This window comes from Harpia harpyja, chromosome 16 (assembly GCF_026419915.1).
Source record: "Harpia harpyja isolate bHarHar1 chromosome 16, bHarHar1 primary haplotype, whole genome shotgun sequence".
Classification (NCBI taxonomy): domain Eukaryota; kingdom Metazoa; phylum Chordata; class Aves; order Accipitriformes; family Accipitridae; genus Harpia; species Harpia harpyja.
This window is the reverse complement of record NC_068955.1, coordinates 29,673,869-29,696,171: the sequence shown is the minus strand read 5'-3', so window position 1 is coordinate 29,696,171 and position 22,303 is coordinate 29,673,869. Positions and strand designations below refer to the sequence as shown.

Here is a 22,303-nt window from a genome sequence, read left to right as displayed (position 1 = left end):
AGGCTGTTCAGTGGTGCATAGTAGGAGGGCAAGGGACAGTAGGTGTAAGCTGAAACAGTGGAGGCTCACACTAGATATAAGGAAGAATTTATGAACCATGAGGACGGTAAGACAGAGGCACAGGTTATCCAGAGAGGTTGTGCGAGTCTGCGTCATTGGAGGTTTTCAAGACCCAACTGGATAAAGCTTTGAGTAACTTGGGCCAGCCTAGCTTTGAGCAGGAGGCTGGACTACAGACCTCCTGAGGTCTCTTCCAGCCTGAATTATCCTATATAAAAATCTATAATCTGTAACAGGAAGTAGACTAATTTACTCGGCAGAAATCTCAGCTATAGTAAACTCTAATAACTGATGAAGGAAGCGATCCATTTAGCCTGGGCTCCTAAATGTGCATATAGTGCTCTTTAATGTGCAAGGTTGTACTAAGATCCCTGGGTAAGTGGCCTCCCTTCTGCTGGGGGAGTGAGGCACCAAAGACGGTCCTTTCGGGAAACAAATTGAAACAAAAATACTGCTCTAGCGAGACACTTCAGGAACTTGCACAAAGATGTGCATTAATCCTTCAGGGTATGCTTGGCTGAAGTTAGGCTTCAAAAAAAGCACTAAGCTAACAGACTGTCTTGCCAACCTACTTCCTTATATGCATATTCCACAGGTGATACACACACACTTCAAATCTCAGCCTGAGTTTTAGCTGACTTGTAAATTGGCATGCTGGATGCTTCTTTGCTGGAAGGGTGGGCAGGTGGTGGGGGACCAAAGATGTTAATGATAAAGGACCTTGGTAACACAGATGCTAACTCGTGATTTGCATCAGCAATATGTTCAATAATAAAATAAATTATTTAAGACAACGCTGCATAGACACATATTCTGGAATAACAGTCACATCTTAGTCCTGTCCTGAAGACGTTATATCTACAGAGCAAGCAATTACCAACAGCACACACCGTAAGCAGCATTAGGACTCAGAATGACTCATCTGGGTTGTAACCTGTTTGCAGTGACTGACACAAAGATCTAACAAGTATTACTGGCGCTTCAAGATACTGTTGTAGTACAAACAATCATCTACATTTAAGAATCAAAGGGCAAAAATCAAACCCAAGTTGTAAGTTAAATCGATAGTTAACGCCATTAGATTGCTAGCAATTAATATCCTTATGGCAACCATGGCTTTTGAGTGATAGGAGTGCAAGTAGTGTTCAAAAATAAACCCATTTCAAGCTGTAAGGTCTACCAGGTCTCCTCCTAGATACTAGTATAAGTTAAGGTAACTTCTTGATGGCAACATAACATCCTGAAAAATTAGGGAAAGCCAATGTCTTAACAGTGAGCTTTGTAAAGAAACAAAGTATCAGAAGTGTTATGAATCACCCCTGAAAGTAGGATTCAGGAAATCTGCCAGGAATCCTTTGCTTTCCTCTTTTGTTGTGGTGGCAGTTTTCAAATTTTAAGAGACAAAACAATGATTTTTATGTTTTTTATAACAAAAAAAAGATCACAATAGTTATCCAAGAACTGCTTCAGCTTAAGAAAAATCAAAATACAACAGCTTGCTATTCCAGTATAGATAAATAGTTTAACTCCATGGGAATTTTTCTACTAAATTTTACAGCACAAAACAAAACTTAGACTTCAATCTACATACAAGGTTGAAGGGGCTTCGCCAGCTGTTTAGGAATTCATATAATTGGGCTTATGGACAATCTGATACTGAAACATACTAGGTTAGTAGCTGGTTGTGTATGTTGTACCAAATTCCCATTCCTGCACCTTTAGTAAGCGTAGGTCTGCCAAGTTGTTATTTTGCATCAGATTACAAGTAATATAAATGCATCCTTCTCAGGATAACTAAACAGAGCTCTGCATTTTATGAAAAAAATTAATAATTTTCTTTCACTTATCCATATTGCATGGCCTCTACAAGGGTGAGAAATGCTAGGTTTGGTAAATTATGGACTGGGCGGACAATCATAGCATCGTGATATCAGCGTGCATGAACAGGTGCATATATTCCCCTGACCCACCCCAGACACTGAGCAAAGTGCAACAGTTCACAGAGAGTACATACCAACCAGGATGAGGAAATCCATACACAGCAAAAGTTGCAATTTCCAAAACCTTTAGTTAGGGAAGAAAAAAAGAAAAAAAAAAAAAAAAAAAAAAAGAGTCAAAACCTTACTCTGTTATTCTAAGTTTCAGAAATTACGTAAATTTCTTGACAGGGAATATTCTCAAGAGCTTTAAGCCACTAATTTGACTCACTTTAAAGCTCTGCAATTGTCATATTTGACCAGGTATTCCCCAAATTAATCCAACGTACACACATCATCCCACAGTGACACATACAAGGATATACAGTGAATTACACTAACCGTGTAGTTGGCTTCACCTGCCATATGGGTTTCAGGCTTTTACCAAATAATGCCAATATTTTACCACTTTTTTTTTTTTTTTAATTCAAAAAGCACAAAGGGAATTTCAGCTATGTAACAGAATTCCTTATGTAATTATTCCAAGAGCTGAATGTTTCCAAACAACATTTAAAAGGCTGCTTATAAGAAAGCTCACCAAATTTCCATCAATTTAAAAAAGCCTACCTCCAGAAAGGAGACCCTAAGAGAACCATGTGCCACCAAAATGTTCAAGCCACTGAAAACCACAACACTGGCTCATGCTGTTTAACTCGGCATATTAGTGTTGAATAAAAAGCAATTCCACTAGCTCTTGCAGTTCCTAATCATACTGGTCAACATATCCAGGAATACAGAAGTTAACAAAAAGCTTACCAGCAAAATTACAGTCAGAAGTCCATCAAATCTATTGCTTGGGTATGACAAGTATCTTTTCAAGCCCAGTGCTAAAATTTTCAGCAACATTTCCAGCAGATAGTATAGGATAAAGAAGCAGTTGATAGCCTTTACCCCAAAATAAAAATAATTATTAGAATTATTGACACCCAAGAGAACAGCAGTAACTGTAGGAATTCTGTTGCATCTTACCCCCAGGAAGAAGTCATCTCTTTCAGACGGCTGCTTATCTGCATCCATCACCAAAACCACCTTAAACAACAAGAAATATTTTATGAATCCACTGCTTTACTGCTGCATAAAACAGATTTTTAAGCACAAGAACAGTCTTTTATGCTTTGCGCAGACCTTTTCAAGCAGCTCAGAATATATTTTTTAACTGCAGGTATTCTCTCCTAAGACTTTGCATGACTAAAGCATGCCAAACATGGACATCTGCTACAAAAAGTGGTGATCAGAACAGAGACTAAAGAACGAAAACAGAACTGAAGTTTGTAGCAGGGAAAAAAATCAAAACAAACAAACAAACAAAACCCCCCCCCCAAAACCCAGCCCAACCAAACAAACAAAAAAACCCAAACCTTTTACTTACACAGATAGAAATAATGTTTGCAAGGGCTACAACATTCCCCAAGTAGCCAAAGTAGGGATGGCCAAAGGCAAACTGCATTTTCTGCATAAAATGGGATTGGTACTCTGGACTGGGAGGGTGCTGAAAAGAACACAAAGGATTTGCTGAGACGTAAAGCGTAAGCATTTTAATAATGCAGGAAAAACACACCCAATCTCAGATTTGAGAAACAGACATTTTCAAAGCAAAATGTCAAGGCCACATGCTAATTTTGACATTTCGGTAAGAAAGCATTTTCAAGCTCTGGCTATTAGCAGCAAGAGATCATTCCTGATTAGCAAATGGGTTGACAGTTATGGCACAACACAAGATAATGGCAAAGGGGGGGAGATGATCCAACCTCTCTCCAGTGGCCCAAGCAGGTAAAACTAAACACCAAGCTACAAATTGTATACATTCCTTCCCCATTTCCCAACATTTAATCTCCCTTAAAAGATTCAGAAGTCTTAGTTACATGCAAACATAGAAGAGAACATTTCCTAACCCTCAAAAAGTTTGATTTTTTTTTTTTTTCCCTTTCTCCAAGTGGAAAAGACTGCTTTCTGCCCATCTTCATCTGAACACTTCAAGAATCCACATTTCATTCTTCATTCAGGGACTGGAGAAAAGACTTTGCCTGAGAATATTTGTTACCCTGCAAAGACTAATATATGGCCGAGATGCATTGCTTTAATATAGGACTGTCACAACAAGACAAATCCCTCACATTTCATCAAAAACAATTTACTACAGAGGTACTCATTTCTCCACGGCACTTTTCAGAAACGCTATGCTAAAAGTCTAACTCCTATACCTTGTTTCCTTGTAATGAATCTTCCTATTAAAAAAAAAAATACACAGAGCCCTTGTCTATTTTGTCTGGCCAAGATACTTAAAAATGCTGACAGAATAAACAGCCATGCATTTTGTATATTTAACACTACCTGGCAATCCCAAACTAATGCTGTAAAAGCCCGCAAAGCAATACTGTTTGTGACTATAAGAACAATCCATGAACAACTTAAAAATCAATGACACTTGATTTCGCCTTGCATTCAACAAGTTGTGAAGTTTGTTCATAGGCTTGACAGCAGAATACCAGCACTTATTTTTGCACGAGACCACGCTCAACTTATGACACTCTATAAATGATTGTCAGATACTTACTTGCTTAATGGCATCTTTGTCTAGTTCTTCAAAGAGCTTCTGAAACTGGGTAGCTGACAGCTGGTCACAGGAGCACGTTTTGAGTGACTTCACATGAAAGAGAAACATTCAGATCAACACCTGCAATAGTCTGAGGATGTTGGCACTCTTTGAAGATGCGCCTATCTTAAAAGTCTAGGAACAGAGATGTAATACAACCCACATCAAGGTACTAGAGTGAGCTTCAATATTGCTTTGCTTTAACACAACTGCCACATGACTGTGGGATTTGTCTCACCTTTTCTATTTTCTCTCTCTGGGATCACATGCTGCTTAAGAAGGAGCATGCTCTTTTGACATACTTGAATTTTTAGTCTCATCTAGTATTGCCATTATTATGTTATGATCCAAGGCATGAAGATACTATGTCAGTTATCGCTGTTCTACAGAAGTTAGTACCTGAATGGATGGAATTATTTCACAAATTGGAACATGATGAAGACAGTTCTATAGCATGCTCAACACTAACTGCAACTGTAGCACACACAGCAACAAAAGAAATGGAAAAAAACCACTAACAACAAGAAGAAAAACTAAAACTTGGATTTGCTTCCCTAACTAACAATGCAAGGGGCAGCTCAGCATAATTACAGAGCAGGGTATTTATTTTCAGGCAACTCTGTTCACATGTCCCCTATCCCAGGCAACAACTGGAAGCAATACATGCATACCTCTTCATTCCACTTCCAACCTTCTTCACATTGGAGCCAGCCAACTGCTGATGCTATAACCATCAGCTCTGAACTGCCACTTCCTTTTGGCAGAAGATCTTACAATATGGATTTTCCAAATCCTGCTGCAATGTTGTTCTCAAAAAGCAACATTACTTTTAGATAATTCTTCCTGAAACCACACCAATAATCTCCATATCTCTTATTAGAGCCAAATAATTTCCCTAATCTCTGAAAATCATGGCATGAACAGTAACTTTAATTACGTCTTCAGTTAAGCAAAACCACTCTCCCTGTATCCTAATACAAGTATTAATACCTAGAGGGAGCCAGCCATACAGCTAAAATCCAGTGGAAAGAGGCATTTTCAAATGGTAGAGGAAAGCTGCTACAGACAGCAGCTCTAGACCACAGCGAGAAATGCCTTGCTTCCAAAGAGAAAGTAAAACAAATGAAATAATTAGCCCTGCAAAAGAAGAGTTTTCATCAGTCTACACCTCTCTACAGGTAAATGCATTCCTCATCACACCAACCAAGGAGTAGCAATCTTAAGGTGAAATCACTGCCTAGAGAGTGTTTTTGTTCTGAAGACCAAAACACAAACAGACACTGAACCAGGCCTCTGTTCACACTTAAAGAAAGCAGCATAAAGAAAGCTGAGCTGAAACTACTACTCCTAGATCAATGGCGTGATTAAGGAAATTTCAGTTTCCACAGCTGTCCCATCAGAGCATTTGATATTCACCAACATAAAGACTAGGAAAATCCAGTTCTTACTCTCGTGATGGCTTGCTTGCAGCGACAATCCATTTCAACTTTCTGCAGCACTTGTAGTAAGGCCCCAACACTGACATATGACCTATTTAAAAGAAAATAGGATGGGCCCTGAAACAGGTAACTGTCTTGATGGCAAAAAAAGCTGTTGCAAATGCATTCCTGCCTCTTTCCTTTTCTGAAAAGCAGACAAAATTAGCAGTAGAAATAAAAAGGGAACAGACCCCATAAGAGTCCCAAAATGCGTGTTATAAACATCCAGTTAAAGAAAAAAATAAGAGATGAGCAACAAAGTGCCATTTTTCAAGAAGGGATCCTCAGTAAATATACTAAACAACGGAGGACAACCAAAAATCTGCTCTCTTCTCCCAGATAATCTACTGTTTCAACATTCTTCACTTACTGTTGTGCATTAGCAGGAGTCTCTTTCAGGGAAGAAAGCACTTCAAATGCAGCCCGGATTCCCAGTCGCCTCCTGAAGAGGGAGGACTGAACCGATTTCTGGACAGTAAGGAGACAATTTACTTGCACTTGTTTAAAGAAAATCCAACCATATGACACAAGTAAGACCTGTAAATTATTTGCCGAGCCCTTAGAACCTACTGCAAGTCTCAGAAAGGGCCATATCTGTTCAACTAAAATATTTTTTTCAGGAAGGCAAAATCCAGTTTTCTTTCTCCCACCACCAAAGTCCCTGTCATTAGCCACTAGATCTAGTTGTCCAGATACTGGGCCCAACTGGACAGACACTCCACAGTTTAAAAGGAATACCATGAAGAGTCGTAGGCTGAAATCAATTAAGCCCATTCCTGCCAAAAGGACTTTGGGAAGATCAGGGTTACCCAGCTACTCATGCAGTACTATGTCCTATGGTCAGATAATATACCGATCCTCTGGCACACAACCCAGATTTGCGATTAGGGATCAGAATAGGAGACTTCCCTAGGCCTCGCTCCCTTCAAGAACTCTGTGTACAAGAAGGAAGGAAGCAAGCAAACAAGTCCCTGGAGTTCAAGTAAACATCCAGGTCACAGTTTATTTTTAATTCTGGATTGCATAGGCACATGCCTGTTCTGGACACAATGGCAACAGCAAAGCTCGAGTATTCACAGAAATTCATACTACTGTGCTACTAACTAAAGAGAAGTTAGACAGCTCGTCCAACTCCAGCTTCTTGCCAAAAAGAAGAAAGCCCGAGACGCAGTTTTTCATGCTTCATTTTTTCCCCACAATAATCACTTTCAAACTCAGCTACTTTATTGGGAGTCAGATTATGGCATGCTCTCACATGGGAAAGCGGAAAATTCAGAAAGATGGGAAGAAACAGAGCAGGAGGAAAGGATTACAAAAATTCCTCTTTGCACATACTAGGTTTAAACACCCCTCTCCTACAAGAGGGTGGGGGCCATTCCTTCTGTGTAATATTGCCTAAGGCTTACTATTCCACAAACTTAACCTTCTCTCTGGAGCCCTACTAAAGCAGCTATTATTTCACTTTTCCCCCCAAGCCCTCAACTCCACTCCTCTCAAGGGCTGAACGAACTATTGAACTACCTAAGTAATGGGAAGAAACTATAACACTATATATAAAGGGGGAAGTAAATAATGAAGGAACTATAAGACCATATGTAAAGCAAGGGGGAAATCACACCCAATATCAAAGTCACTGAGTTTCCCCTGCTACTAAACCTGAAGGAAAGCATAGGCATGAGAAAAGACCAGTTGGAACGTACGCAGTCAGGAACCGCTCTTCATTCCAAGCTAGAGGCCATCATTGTACTGGCAGAAAGGGAAAAAAAGCTTAACCTACTGCCCAGAGGCTTAGCTGTCAGACTCCAGTGCTTTTGCATAGCGCTACCCTGACTCAGCTTTACCAAAAACATTGCTGTTGACTGTGAATTTTTATAAAATACGCAAGAGGAAAGTAAAAAACACAGGTAGAAGTGAAACTGTTGAAGAACTAACTCAAGACTTGAGAAAAATTTCACCATGGAGGTTACAAAGCTCAAAGAAAAAACTCAAAACAGTTTGAAGACAGTTTGATCAAGACTCAGCCTGTTCTGACAGCTCCCTTTTGACTGATAACTGCCTGACCAATGATTCAGTTGTGTGCCATCAGTGTGATAACCATTAATACTTAGCCTAGCACTGTGTTATTTCTACTATCTACCACGTGTGTTAACTGCCAAGCAGCAAGGTGTGTTAACTGCTAAGCACCTTGGATGTTCTGTATTCATTGCTGGAGATAAACCCAGCTCTAGAGTTCTCCAGCTGCACCCATGCAGCCTCTTCCTGCCACCACCTATCCAGTTAGTTACTTCTTTTTGTAATAGCAATAGGGAAGTCACAAATTTAACTTCTTGGATGAAATACATTTTATTGGAAGTAACTGAGATGATCTTTCATCTGACTGACTTTGCTTTCTAAAATGCTCTCGCCTCAGCTCATTACAATTCCTCCTAGATTGTCCAACTGCACTATCTCAAACAGAAAACAAAAGCACTTACACTATTTGCTGCTAGGGGAATCCAGACTACACTCCCAGTTGGAGACTAAACAACTGGTGTACGTAATGCAACAATGCACATCACACAGCTTGTTAATAAAGGAAAAAAAACTTTTAGTGATGAGTTTAATCACCACCACAGATTGCACACTCCTTGAAAAACATGCAAAAGTACACTGACTTTGTCAGCTTTTACTTCTCCAATAGAGACACCTGAATCAAAAGAGGTCATTACACTACAAATGAGATTCACATTCCACAAAATGGAGAGAATCACATATGATCAGGCATCTTCAAGAAGCACATTAAAGTATTACACGGATGACTGGTATTGCATGGAGGGTAAGCACAGGTTCCTTTTATTTGAGACTGAATACTACCAAGAATAACTACTATACCTACTGGCAACTGCTTCTGGCACAAGTCAATCACAAGGCTCAAGTCCATCTTTTAGAGGCAGCAGACTGCCCTAATCATTCTAACATCACACCCACCCATCATGGTAAGGATGAAGTAAAAAATACCAAACACGAAGATGTTTTAGTCAGTGATTCTTTTTTATTGAAGGTTTCTAATGGTGTTCTACTCAGAGAAATTAAATGCTACGAGTTGCAACAATAGCTATTCAAATAGTACAGCAGGTTTTCTTTTCAGAGACCAAGTTTAAGTTACTTGTTCGCTTGTCCTTGTTCAGTTTTATAATAGTTTGATTCCCCCCCCCGCCATAATAGTCAAAGTTGCAGATACACAGCGTACGTGGAAGTATACAAGCAGGTAATTTTGTCATGGAAGGGGATCAAGCTACAACAGCATATATGGGGAAAAGAATCTACAGCAAAGAGCCTTTAGTATCTTAAAACCATATCTACAACTAGGATGGGCACACTGCTTTAACACAGTTGAAACTTTTAATATTCAGGGCTTCACATTTTTAAGATTATGGTAGAAGACAGAGATTAGGAATACTTTACTCACCAGAAGGTATCCTCGAAACTGGTTGTATATTATTGCTGTAAGCAAGTTCATTAGAAACAAGTTGCCTATCAGAGAAAAAGAGGCAGTAAGAATTATTAGAATACATATCTGTTTCTCAAAGAAGTTTCAATGTATATAGTAAATCAGATGTAAAATTTAAAAAGGATTAGTTTTTTTGCGTTTGATTTCCAAAATGTTTTTAATTTTTGATTATACTGTAATGTATCCACTCCCCTGTGATACGTTACTGAAAAAAAACCCAAACCATAAGAACCTTCCACGAAAATTATCTTACAAGACACTACACAGTAATTGGAAGAAACACAGAAAAAGAGAAATTTATGATTAAACTTTCCTAGAAAAACAAACCACGCTGCAGCTGGTAAGCACAAGTGTCAAACTTAAAGTGCATTTAAATTACTGAAGACAAGAGGTAACTTACCTAATACAGTGAAGAGTATGAAGAAGATTGAATATGCTCGATTCTTAGAATATGCAGGAATCATCACTATCAGATTTAACAAAAAAGGAAATAAGAATTTAAGGCTTAAGATGAAAACTGGAGACCTCTATCAATTTTTTACAATTGCCAAAAGCTCTTATATAGCTCCACTTTAGAGTTGCATATATAATTACAACGGAAAGGCAAGAATCAAGTTACTAAAGGCATGAAAAATCTTTACATAACCTTCCTCTGGTTGTACTAAGAACTATCAGCTGAAACAATAGTCATAGTAGCCTGAAGATAACCTTACTCTATAATTCTTTGAAAAGAAAGACAAGAGTTATTTCTGAAAGACTGCTCACCATCAGGATTATTTGCAGTAGTTAGCAGGACTAGCAGTGATGTCAGCGAATCTGGCAAATTCCGGAAATACCCCACCCACTCCTTATCCTGCTGGCCATCCTAGTCAAAGAGATGCTCATTGTTAGAGAAACACTGAAGATTGACTAAGAATGTCTTACCAAGAAAGGGGAACAAAAATTTAAAAAAAAAAAAAAAAAAAAACAAACAGTCAACAATCTATTTCTTACACACGCAATCAAATCTACCCCATGAAAAAGCACGAGACAAGCATAAAAAATAGGACAATGTGTAGGAATACAGTGCACTCACTTCAGTTATTAACAGCCATTAAAAACATAAGTAAGAACAGCAAGCTAAGACAGACACAGGAAGCTCAATAGAGAAGTTATGTCTAGCTAGCACCTCAGATCCAGGAAGAACAATAGTGTCACAAACAGACAATACAGGAATCTGAAGCCACCCTTGATTGATATAAAAAGCATCACCTCTCAGCCTTCAAGAGATATTAGTGTACTGGAGATAAAAGGACTCCCTAAACATGATTTAAAAATAAAAAAAAAAATAAATAAAAAAAAAAAATCACAGACTAATACCACCTTCAGTCTCAACTTGTATTATAAAATTTAGCATAGAACAGAAGCTGCTTCCTTTGTTATTCCAGCTACAGCATGCTGTACCTTGGCATAGATGGAAACCTAATTACCCTGAATTGTATACTCTTGGCCTATACTCCAGGAGTTGTCCAAAAGTAGAATACAATTTGAGGACAATATTAAAATAGATCTTGTCTGCACTGAAGAACAAAAACAAAACAGCTTCCTCAGTAATCAAGAGCTCCCTCAATAACTACTGTGTTACAAAAGATCCTTGCCTATAATTGTTGACCTCCTCTCAAACACCTACAGCTCTACTAGCATACTCTGTGCATGAAATGTCTCTCACTTCCCCTTTGACTTTCAGACGGAACACTTAACATCCTCTGAATTAGTTATTTGCACAAAAATTACTACCACTACTCAGAGCAGACGTTTTCCCCTTTCCGCAGTTATCCCCTTACATACTGAAGGGGCTCTGTTTAATTACAGTAGGATCTACACAGAACACAGCCAGACAAGTTTTAGGTCTCTTTCCAATAACGTACATGAAGATGTACTTAAAATATGAGTACAAGGATAGTCCTCATCTTATTTTAGAGGAAATAAATATTTACAACAAATAAGATCACACAATATAAAGCAATACGCTATAGCCAGCATTAGTGCACATTACAGGAGTTGTTGGGCAGGTGGAAAACATGCAACTGTTCTGTTTTGAAGAGAATGAAGATTCAAAATGCTACGTGCAGTATCAATGAAAACATCACATAGAGCTTAAACATATTGGGAAAAAAACCAAAAGCAAACAAACAAACAAACAAACAAAAAAAGATCAGTGCTACAGCACCGAAAAAATATTTGCAAATACTCTGGTAACTAAGGTCATAAAAATTATTTTGTGGCTCAGTGGAAACATCAGATGATCTGCTAAAGCTCTGATAGTATCAGAATTTTCATCAAAAACACACTGGGAGGCTGATCTTGCATCATTTTCCTTTTTTCCCCAAGTTCAAGTAGAGACAGCTAGAAAAAGATGCAGAGTGCAAAGAATACAAACACAAATCATGCAGCACAGAACAAACAGCCCTTGAATCTGCTGCAAAGACTGGAAAAAATGTACCTCTAGAGGACATACACAAGACAAGGCAAAAATCTAGAGGCATGAATTTCATTACTAAATGTATTTTTAGAACTCGCTTCCAGTATTTTGCCTGGTTAGATACAATTAGTTTGAAAGGGTATTAGACTAGCAAATCAAAAAAGGAAAGAAAGACTGCTCTCTAATATGTTATTTTTCACTTAAATATATACAGATTTGACTGGTTCAAGTATACTAGTTATATTCCCATCTGCTGGGATAGCTCATAACTAAAATTAGATGTGACATACAGAGTTAATACAAAGATTCAGCATGCAACTAAACAAAGGGGAAAAATAGAGCTCTGCTTCTAATTTCAGAAATTCTATGACATGGGAATTCAAGGAATTTGCCGATCGTAAGGAAGACTAGAGGCAGGCTCAAGTGCAAATTGCAGTAGGAATGAAGGTGCAAAACTGAGATTAAGGAGAGGACTAAAATTACTGGGAGAAATACGCAACAAATCTCTGTGCTCACAGGAGCACAGTTATGGAAGGCCTTAAAAAGTAAGGACAAAAAAAAAAAATCCAAGTATGATACAGTAAGATACAGGAAGTTTAGGAGAGAGGGAACATACCAAGAGCACTGGAACACAAAAGTGATTTTTAACCACAATATTTCAAATTTGCTTTTCGGAAGCAGGAAGAGAAAAAACAGACGAAGAAACAAAGAGATCAGAAACCAAAACATCAGAGTGCTGCAGGCAAAACCAGGCAAAAACCTACCAAGGAATGGCCAGGGATACCAGTATTGGAAGATAAGAAAACACAGAAGAAACTAAACTTAGCAAAAAGCTAGATAAGGAAAAGATAAAGAGAAATGAGTGATAATATAAACAAAAAAGTGACAAGATTAAGAGCTTTGGACACAGAACAGCATAGGTTGTTTCAACAAAAGCAGAGAAAGTAACTCAAAGGATCAAACTGGAGAACTGTACAAGGAAGCCTCTTGTATAAACAGACTTTCAATTTCACACCTGTGATAATGGCATCAGTACCAGTAACATGCAGGACCATAAACAAAGATGTTGATCACATTTTAGTATGGAACCATCTAACTTCGCTCTGAGCGGTGGAGCTAGACTGATAAAATAATATGCCACAGCTTACAGCAAGAGTGAAAGATTTCAGTTGTGGAGTAGGAAGGAGCATTATCACTTAAGAAGCAAAGTAGAGACTGGAAAAAATTCTTCACTAAAGGATGAAGAGATACTAACACTATTCTGAGGGGCCTTCTCATGCACACTTACAGAAACAGCATGGATACTATGCACAGGTTAAATATCCCTAAATGAACTTTAAACTCATCCCAGTAAGCTTGACAAGGTAACATGACCTTTTCAAGGGAAACGAGTTTCACTAGTTTGATTATAAAACTAGACATGCAGCAGCTACGCAAGTAAAGAAAAAAACCAAAACACTGAGATCTACCAACACATAAATATATTTGGTTACCTTTGTTCGAGCGAACAGCAGCATGGCAAACATGGTAAAGAGAGACAGATGAACAGCTAGTAGTAGAACAACACTGTTGGAAAGAAAACGTATCATATGCATTAATACCAACTCTACCTTATTCTTAATACCCTCTGCTGAAAATGCAAAAGAATGCCATATAAAGAAAACCATGGGTATTTTTAAGAAGCTATATGGAGTTAACAGAAGATGATCTAAGCTTTGATTCAGAATAAGAATCACACTTGTTCAGGACTCCTCAGCACGAGCTTAGACAGTTGTGAGGTCAATGAGATTTTAACACTTGTTTTTCTAAAGTTAGGACCGTATTTATACCCTCTGGTCAAAATACAACATCTTGGCTTGCATACACCTTTGATTCCCCTGGGACTTGTTAGTTAAAAAGTAACAGGCAAGGACAGTGAGTTCTATAAGCTGTACATACACACAACCCTTGTCACAGGAAGCGATCTCTTTCAAAAAGCATCGTGCTGCCTGGTTATGATTTTACCAGTGGGGTTTCCCGTTCAACTTTTCTAATGACAGTAAAATTTAATACATATATGGCCAAAACCATTTAGAAATGAAAAAGCTGAAGCACTTTGAAGGTATAAAGAAAGAGTTATTTGTTGTGTGGCACTCATGACTGGAAGACAAGTACATGTGTGTCTACCCATACCTCTGAGAAGCTACACAGCATAGACCTTTACCCAGGTGATGCCTCAGTTCTTCCCTTACAAAAGGGCTGTATGTAACACATACAGAATTAAAAAAACCCACTCAACTAGCATCAAAAACCTTATCTGTTACATACAGAGTCACATCACATGCATTCTAGAGAAATTTTACAGACTAAAGGAACCAAAGGGTTAACACAACACTTCATCCATTACTACCAGATCTCACCAACCACTTAGCTAGACCATCAGGTGTCACTGCAGAATACTAATGGTAACTACACACTTGCTGTGAAAGGAGGTTTTCTATGCTATTACCTACCTTGCCATTTCAGGCAATGTGCTGTTGATACTTTTTAATGTTTTCTTCATCATAGAAGAATTCTGAAGGAGAAAGAAAGGACGAAGAATTCTTCTTATTCTCACATCCTGTAAAAAACAAGACAATGGATCAGATACTGAGTTCCCATAAGACTAAACACCACAAATATTTTCCATACAAGTTTGTCAAAAACCACTGATAAACGTATCAACAAAGTCAACAGTGTAACATAAAAAGGCTGTCCTCAGAAGCTAAATTTGTCCCACTGAAGTCACAAAGCACACGAAAGATTTTATACATACGGGTGCCTCATTAACAGAATGAGAGATTGCTTTAAAAAAGCACATTGGCATTTCAATAGCCTCATCAGGCCACTAATTATAAACAATCTAACTTCACTGCTGGGTAGACAAAGCGAGCAGGTCAAGAGATGGCTTTTTAATATTTTCTGCCAAGGTCCATTTCAAGAAGGGAATTAATAGCAACCTACTTTCAGTAAAAACAGATGCACATTTTGAAAATAAGTGCTTGATTTCAATTTTCAGCCTTTTTATAATTAAAGGGCCTGCTAATTACTAGCATTTTCTGCCTCTGACAAGACTCAAACAGGTTATTGCCTTTATTTTCCTTAACATACACTAAAGCAATTAAGCTGTTTGATTCTTGCATTCAAGACAGTTGCCAGCCTTCAAGATACTTCTGTGACTTATCAGCTACTTCAAGTATTTCATCATCCTGCTTTTTAGGATTAGTCTTCTCAGGGCCACACATAACAACAAAAAAATCACTTTCTTCCTCACTATTCCCTTGTTCGTACATCCCAGCAGTTAAAATGCTCCTTCTGCCACTGCTTTGTATGGGAGGCTCCTGTTCAAACTACTTGTCCGCTATCATACCTAAAAACTTCACAATCACTTCTTCCCCATGTTGTAAGCACAATCTTCATCCTAGATAATTAAATTCTTTCAGCCACATTATATTTATTTGGCTTGAATATGAAAAGGACATTGGCATTTTTCTCATAGTTTGATGCTTGTAAGCTTAAGTGACATGTTCTTTCAACATTTTAGGATCATCTCTCTGATACTACATCACATCCTGGACAGCTGTGACCAGTGGTCAACTATGACCACTGAAGCATGAACAACTAAACAGTGTGTTACTAATAGTTGCAACTGTAGCCAGCCTAATCCTGACTAATACAGCCAATAATTTGAAATAGCTTTGAAAGTTATCTGAAGGCAACAGATAATGGCTTTAACACAAGAACATAAGAAGCAACATTCAAGATTTCTGCCTCTTTTGCTTCCCAGCATTTTTACCATATTAGTATTTTCTTAATGTTGATTGTAAGTGAACAACAACTAATTTCATGCAGAGTTATGTCATGGCAGAGAAAATCAATTGAGAGATTGCAATATTACCTAAAGGAGGACACCTTCAGAACTGTTTCACAAAACTGACATTCCTCTCAGGACACAATTGTTTTGAACACGACGCAGCTTCATCTTAGAAAGCAGTTATTAAACTATACAATTACCTTTTACTTACACATCACTACATAGACACTGCCGTTGAATCAAGAACATCATTCTCCAACTGTATGACAAAATTGGCGCTATGCAACCAGTTTCCTCTGTACTCTTTGACTGCTGACAGACTATAGCAACAAAGCCTTATTTAATTTTACCAGTGAACTCACATCTTATATTAAGAATCAAAGAGAATCCCTTGAGAAGCTACATTACACCAAACATTTTTTGTGTTTCAGTGTATTTACCCACCTATCAAAGACCAAAAATGAACCACCACGCCGTCTTCCCCTAATTCTCCAACATGCCACATATGCCCTGCTGACTATCGCTTTGCAGGTTCTTCTCCTCTGCCACTCTCCACAACTAAGTTGCTGTTTGATTGTTTCTGCAGAAAGCAGTTCTTACCTCTGCGCAGAGAAAACTCAGTGATACAATCCAATCAGTAAGGGAAACAATTAACGTCAGTATATAAGCCACTAGCCATTTATTCTTCCAAAATTCTTCCCATCCAATTAAGTAACTCTGGGGATGGGAAAAAAAAACCAAAAAACAACTTATTTTAATAATAAATTCCAACGCCCTAATAAGTCAGCACCAATTGTTTTCCAAGTATTTGTAATTTTACACCAGTGTCATAAAGAGCTCCCTGAAATCCAAGCACAAGTACATGGATCAGAGAATTTTTCTAGAAGAACTAAATAAAGGTCAGTAAAAGTGAGAGGTACACACAGTCCACGCGAGAGGAATCCTTCAAATGCAAAAAAAATGTCCAATTAATAAGCATAAAAAGATTTTCCAGAAACAAACACCCAAAGAAAAGTTCAGTTTCTGACTATTTCTATTTTGTTTAAATGAACTGGCATATATTTGATTATTACATAACCCAATTTTTATAGCCTAATACAAGCAGCTAAGCCAGAATCATTGTATTATTAGCAAAATTCATTTCACTGATTCCACACAAACAAGAGTTTTTATTTCTTAGGTTTAAAAAAAAAAAAAAAGCAGTAAGTTTCTTAATTCAGGAAACATGCACTTTCTAATTTCTCTGAAAGAAAGGCTTTAATAAAGCAAAGCAACCTCATCATGTAAATCCAAGATCTGAATAACAGCTCTACTGCATTTACCAAAATATAAAATGGAGAAAAGCCACACTGACTATGCCTACTGAGCTGCACAACACACCTAGTATTTCATTCAATATGAGATGAACGTGATGCTCACCTTCACGGATACATCAACCACAAACACAAGAAAGCAAAGCAGCTCAATGCTTTCTGTTAGGCCACACGGAGGATTCCACGCAGGAAGGCGGTATCGTACATCTGACGTGACAGTAAGTGAAGAAGGCTTTTCAATGAAAGCCAAAGCCAGGATTATAGTGATGGTTAAACTCAAAATCCTGTTTGGATAGAGATGAAATTAAAAAAAAACAAAAAAAACAACAAAAAACCAAACACAAACCAAAAAAAACCCAAGCCCCCAAAAACACCAAATCCACAAAATGAGTCAAAAGAATAACAAAGTACTTACAGTAAAGCAATTTTCTTAGAAGTAAACCAAGCTTTATAATATCATACTTAACACAAATGGGTTAGACCAAGACGTAGAACTTGATTAGCATGCTGTTGCCTGCATTATAACAACATAACTGCTGACCACCAAATAACCTTAGGTGGTGTTCTTTTGAAACTAACAGCAGCAAGCAATCTTACCACTATTTAACATGTTTAGAAATAGACACCTGGAAACACTCTAACACACAGTGCTGTAAATCATGCCAATAGTCCATTCATGCAACAGTCCTACAGCTGTTCCAAAGAGCCATCTACATGATCACACTTTCATATAACTTGTTGCTTTCCACTTCTATCATGTTCACATGTAGTCAATCTACTTGCTTCCTACAGTAAGTTCTTATAAGGATAAAAGCACGATTATCTAATTATTTAGCAAAAAAGAAAGATGAAGAATAATTTTTTATAAAGACTTACTCCTAAACAAAAAGCTAAAAGAATACCAAGTTCTTACCACTGGCAAGTTCTTGAATAGTACCATCGATAAAGCCACAGGGATTTGGAGTCCACACGGTGATTTATAGATCGATACTGAAGGCGGAAAGCAAAAAGGATAATTCAAACATTATATTCAGTTTGTCTCAAAGACAAAGATCAAGTTACCAAAATAAACCAAATTCTAAATAACAAAGCTCAAGTCTTGAGACAATTCCAGTTTCACAATAAGATAAAGAAATTATTGTACAAGTTAATAAAGTGTCACTCATCAATGACCATAGCTGTAGCCTACACGTATGCAATGGGAAAGATTTTAATGAAGTTTTCCTAATCTAAAGACCACACCATTGCACAGATAATCAAACTGTGTGGCAGTCATCTGAAGCAAGCATTATCATCATTACAAATAACAGCACCTGTAATAATTCAGTGCCTACTCACTTGCCGAAATGGTCCACCCATTTAGGTTACCTTTCTAGCATTCATTCCATTCACGGATCTTCTTTTGTCTTTCTCTTCCAAAAAGCCACAAGATGCAAAGAATTTAGTTCTGAATACAAGAGACCTCAACCTAGGTCTCTAAACAAAACACGCTTTAAGTTCAAGGAAGTACCCGTGATTCTTCAGAACGGGCCTGCTTTTGCTGAAGTCTGCTCAGCCCCTCCTCAGCAGCTGCTCCTGGGCTGCTGTTACTCTGCCTCCGCTGAGAAGTATCCGGTTCCAGAAAGGTGTGCATACCTTAAATATATCTGATCCCCAGAAATCTCCCAACCAAAAGCTACCTGAATGCAGCAAAAGAGCTCAAGAACTGCCCTCCAGCGTTCCCACTGCCTGCAACTAATAACTGGGAGATAACAGTATCTAGGATTCTGCAGTAACGGCCAGTAAAGGAGAGACAAAGAGAGAATGAATATTTCCAAAGGCACTAAGTACAGCTGAAACAAGAGTTCCACCTTCTCGCTTGAAGCTAGCCTTAAACTCTACCAGCTCTTTAAGCTACGCAAGTAGTCAGATTTAGAGGCAAATTACAGGGTTTGCTCAGATAGTTTCTCTTAGCAGTAAGGACAGTCACTCTCAAAAAAATCCCCAAAACACAAACTCCAAACCGAAAACCACCCCACAAACCAGCATGTCTTTTGACAACCTTGAAGAGAAGACACTATCTATTTCATTGTGTGGAAAAACATGTTTCTCCGAGGCAGAAGTTCACTGAAACTTGCATACTACAGGAATTTGGATTTCTAATTTTGCTTTGTAAATCAAGACAATATTACATCGAGTTACCTGAACAATGTTACCTGAACACATAAAAACTTAAAAGCTAGCAGAATGTGTGACAAATATCCAGCATAGGAAGCATAATAGCTAACAAATAAGTTATATTTACCTGTATTGCATCTTCAATAAATACTACGGCTTGATTTATATAAAGGTCATTATCAGTTCCAGTACCTATGAAGTTAAAAAAAAATAAGAATCACTTGCTGTATTTTAGATAAAGCCTACAGCTTGCTTATCAGTTAACAGAAGCTCCACAACTGTGGTTCTCATGACAAAGGGCACTGTACACACACAAAAAGTAAAGAGAAAGCTCCTGCCACGTTTGCTCTGTCAGCAGCACTGTGCATTAAATTAAATAAATAATAATCATCTCAAACGCATCATGAATCTTTCCGTATTTTGTGTACAGATTCTCTCTTATGTTTAGCTTAAGTAGCTAGATTACACTAGTAGTTAAATAGCTATCACATGGTATTGCTATACAGAGAAAAGTCCTAAGTAACATGCATCGTAACAGAGCTTCAATCAAATTATTCTTTGACAAAGTGTACAGTCAAGTGAAGCTGGAAAAATCAGAGACTAGTATTCTAGGCATTTTTACTTTTGTTTAATAAAGGTACTGAGGTTTAGATTAACCTTGTTCTCTCCAAAACCAACAGAAATCTCCAGTCAGATGAGAACAAAATTAAGCCCTTTTTTAATTTGTCCTCATAGTTATTATTACCATATCAAACAGATCAGAGTTCAAGACACAGAAAGGGGTGAAAATACACAAAGTGAAATAAAATATCACCAAATTAGTTACTATGCAACATTTCAAACCCCGTTACTAAGCAGTCCATATGAAGATGTATACATAAAGTACAAAGGGCAATCACTCGCGTTCACTTGAATTAGGACCTTTAAGTAACCCACCTGGCAATTAAGACAACAAGAGAGACAAAGGAAGTTATGGCCAAAATGAGAAAGAAAAAAAAAAGGGAAGGGAAAAAAAAAAAAAGAGAGAAAGCCGAGGGGGCTAGAGATATGAAAAATACGTGCTAGTGTAACCTTCCTACACTAGGGAAGAGGCCCGAGGAGCACTTCATACCATCCCCTCTCAGGAGACAGCAAACACAGCATGGGACACAGTGAGAAAGAGTCAGTCCCAGGGCTAGCACAACGTTCTCCATGCAACGCCAGGAACACCACTGATCTGAGTCCCAGACGATTTTATGTTCCACATGATTCAGTGGCATCAATTTTCTACAAAGACTGCAAACAGTTTTTAAATGTCACTATTTATCTGAGCGTAAGCAACAACACTATACTGATTCTGATATGAACCACGGTGCAAGAAGACTGAGCATAAACAGGAGACAAGCCAGGCTCATGCAATAAAGATCTTACCTTTTTCAAGACATGACACACCAGTGAGATAAAAATAAAGTTGTTTAAAGGAAGAGTATTAGTTAAAAGGATAGCAAGGACAGCAAAAGCTTTCGTTTCTTGGAGCACACACCAAGGCTAGCGTTGATCCCAACGATTTTGAAGGGGCAGAATCGAAGCAACTGTTCTTAATATAAAACAAAACCAGGGAAATTACCAAGAAATGGTTACTTTAGCAATTTCAGGCTTGATTGTTTTTTTTTTTAAAAAAAAAAAAACTAAAAACCCACACATTCTCCCTGCATGTTTCCAAGGATGTCCAATTTATTCTGCAATTCTTAGTCACAGCAAGTGACACTTAGTCACAAGTGATGATTAAAGTACTGCTCAGTTTGGGCGTGCAGGATCTCTCTGAGACTGCACTGCACTTTTGACACTGAACAAACAGGGAACAAAAAAAAGAAGGTTCACGTAAATGATGTGATACCCTGAAAACAGAGAACCCGAGGTCACCAAAGGAACCTTTCCTGAGGGAATTGAGAAGTCTGACCTCTAACGTTCACTGAGTTAGAGAAAAAAAATTTGTCAGCACCTAAAAAAAAAAAAATATTAAAAAAAAAAAAATCAAGTCTCAGGCTGAAGCAGCCCAAGGCTTGTGCCTAAGGTCAGCGATAGCGGCTCAGTGTGTTCAACCAGCCAGGGCGGCCGCAGCGGGTCCCTCACAGCCGTCCCAAGGCGGAGCTGCTGGCAGCAGCAGCCGCCGCCGTCGCCGAACCGCCGGCGGGCCGGCAGACCCCCGCCGAGCCCCGGCCCCTCGGCAGGCCGGGAGGGGTTTCCTCCTCCGGTACCCGGCCCGCCCGCCCCGCTCCGGGGAGCGGGCAAGCCTTGAGGGAAAGGCGAGCCCGCCGCCGCCGCCCGCCTCACCGCCCCAGGCAGCGGCTCCCTCAGCGCCGCGGGCTCGGCCCCGGGGCACGCCGCCGCCCGCCTCACGGCACCCACCGTCCTCAGCGGCGGAGCGGGCACCGCCACCGGCCCGCCAGAGCCCCCGTCGCGTTCGCCAGCTCTGCGGAGGCAACAACGGCTCCGCCTCAGCGCCGGCTCCCGCCTCCATCGACAGCAACCACCGCGCTCCCTCCGTACCGCCGCCGGCAGGGGATGGGACGGGACCGGGGCGGGCTGCTCCCGCCCTGGGCGGCCCCCGCCCGCTGCACGTGACCGGCTGCCGGGGGAGGGCGGGAACGGCGCTCCTCCCGCCGCTGCCCGCCCCGGCCCCGGCCGGGCTTGCCGCCGGGAAACGGCTTCGGTCACGGCGCTGTCCCCCGACAGACCTCCGTCTCCCTCTGGCAGCAAAGAGGGCACCGTCTCCCGCCCCGGCAGCGTCCGCCGCCTCAGGAACTAGTATTTTTTTTTAGGCGGTCGGGGGTCGATGGAAGACGTGACAGTAAGTGTCTGGTAAAAAGTGTTGGTTCTTCACCTGAACTGACGAGAGCAGATCCCAGACGTCGTTTACGATTTAAAAAAAATATCCCTCACGAGGAGTTGCGGCTTTTTTAC

The 22,303-nt window shown here is 39.3% G+C and overlaps 1 protein-coding gene across 2 annotated transcripts in view; it reads right to left on the bottom strand.

The window, feature by feature from the left end:
• TPCN2 (two pore segment channel 2) overlaps window positions 1-21,920 on the bottom strand; it is a 33,129-nt gene extending 11,209 nt beyond the window's left edge. The window contains exons 1-18 of one of the 2 annotated variants that reach the window (XM_052811528.1): window positions 21,749-21,920; window positions 19,488-19,552; window positions 18,117-18,193; window positions 17,310-17,487; window positions 16,491-16,607; window positions 14,551-14,657; window positions 13,552-13,624; window positions 12,823-12,891; window positions 10,363-10,462; window positions 9,998-10,063; window positions 9,556-9,620; window positions 6,478-6,575; window positions 6,078-6,159; window positions 4,591-4,677; window positions 3,406-3,525; window positions 3,006-3,065; window positions 2,793-2,921; window positions 2,075-2,124 (exon numbers count right to left, since the gene is read on the bottom strand). In XM_052811528.1, the coding sequence (XP_052667488.1) occupies window positions 2,075-2,124; window positions 2,793-2,921; window positions 3,006-3,065; window positions 3,406-3,525; window positions 4,591-4,677; window positions 6,078-6,159; window positions 6,478-6,575; window positions 9,556-9,620; window positions 9,998-10,063; window positions 10,363-10,462; window positions 12,823-12,891; window positions 13,552-13,624; window positions 14,551-14,657; window positions 16,491-16,607; window positions 17,310-17,487; window positions 18,117-18,193; window positions 19,488-19,552; window positions 21,749-21,860 (1,655 nt within the window). In that variant the 5' untranslated portion in view covers window positions 21,861-21,920. The remainder of the gene's footprint in view (window positions 1-2,074; window positions 2,125-2,792; window positions 2,922-3,005; window positions 3,066-3,405; window positions 3,526-4,590; window positions 4,678-6,077; window positions 6,160-6,477; window positions 6,576-9,555; window positions 9,621-9,997; window positions 10,064-10,362; window positions 10,463-12,822; window positions 12,892-13,551; window positions 13,625-14,550; window positions 14,658-16,490; window positions 16,608-17,309; window positions 17,488-18,116; window positions 18,194-19,487; window positions 19,553-21,748) is intronic. The other variant, XM_052811529.1, reaches the window with a different exon arrangement.
• Between the last annotated feature and the right edge of the window lie 383 nt (window positions 21,921-22,303).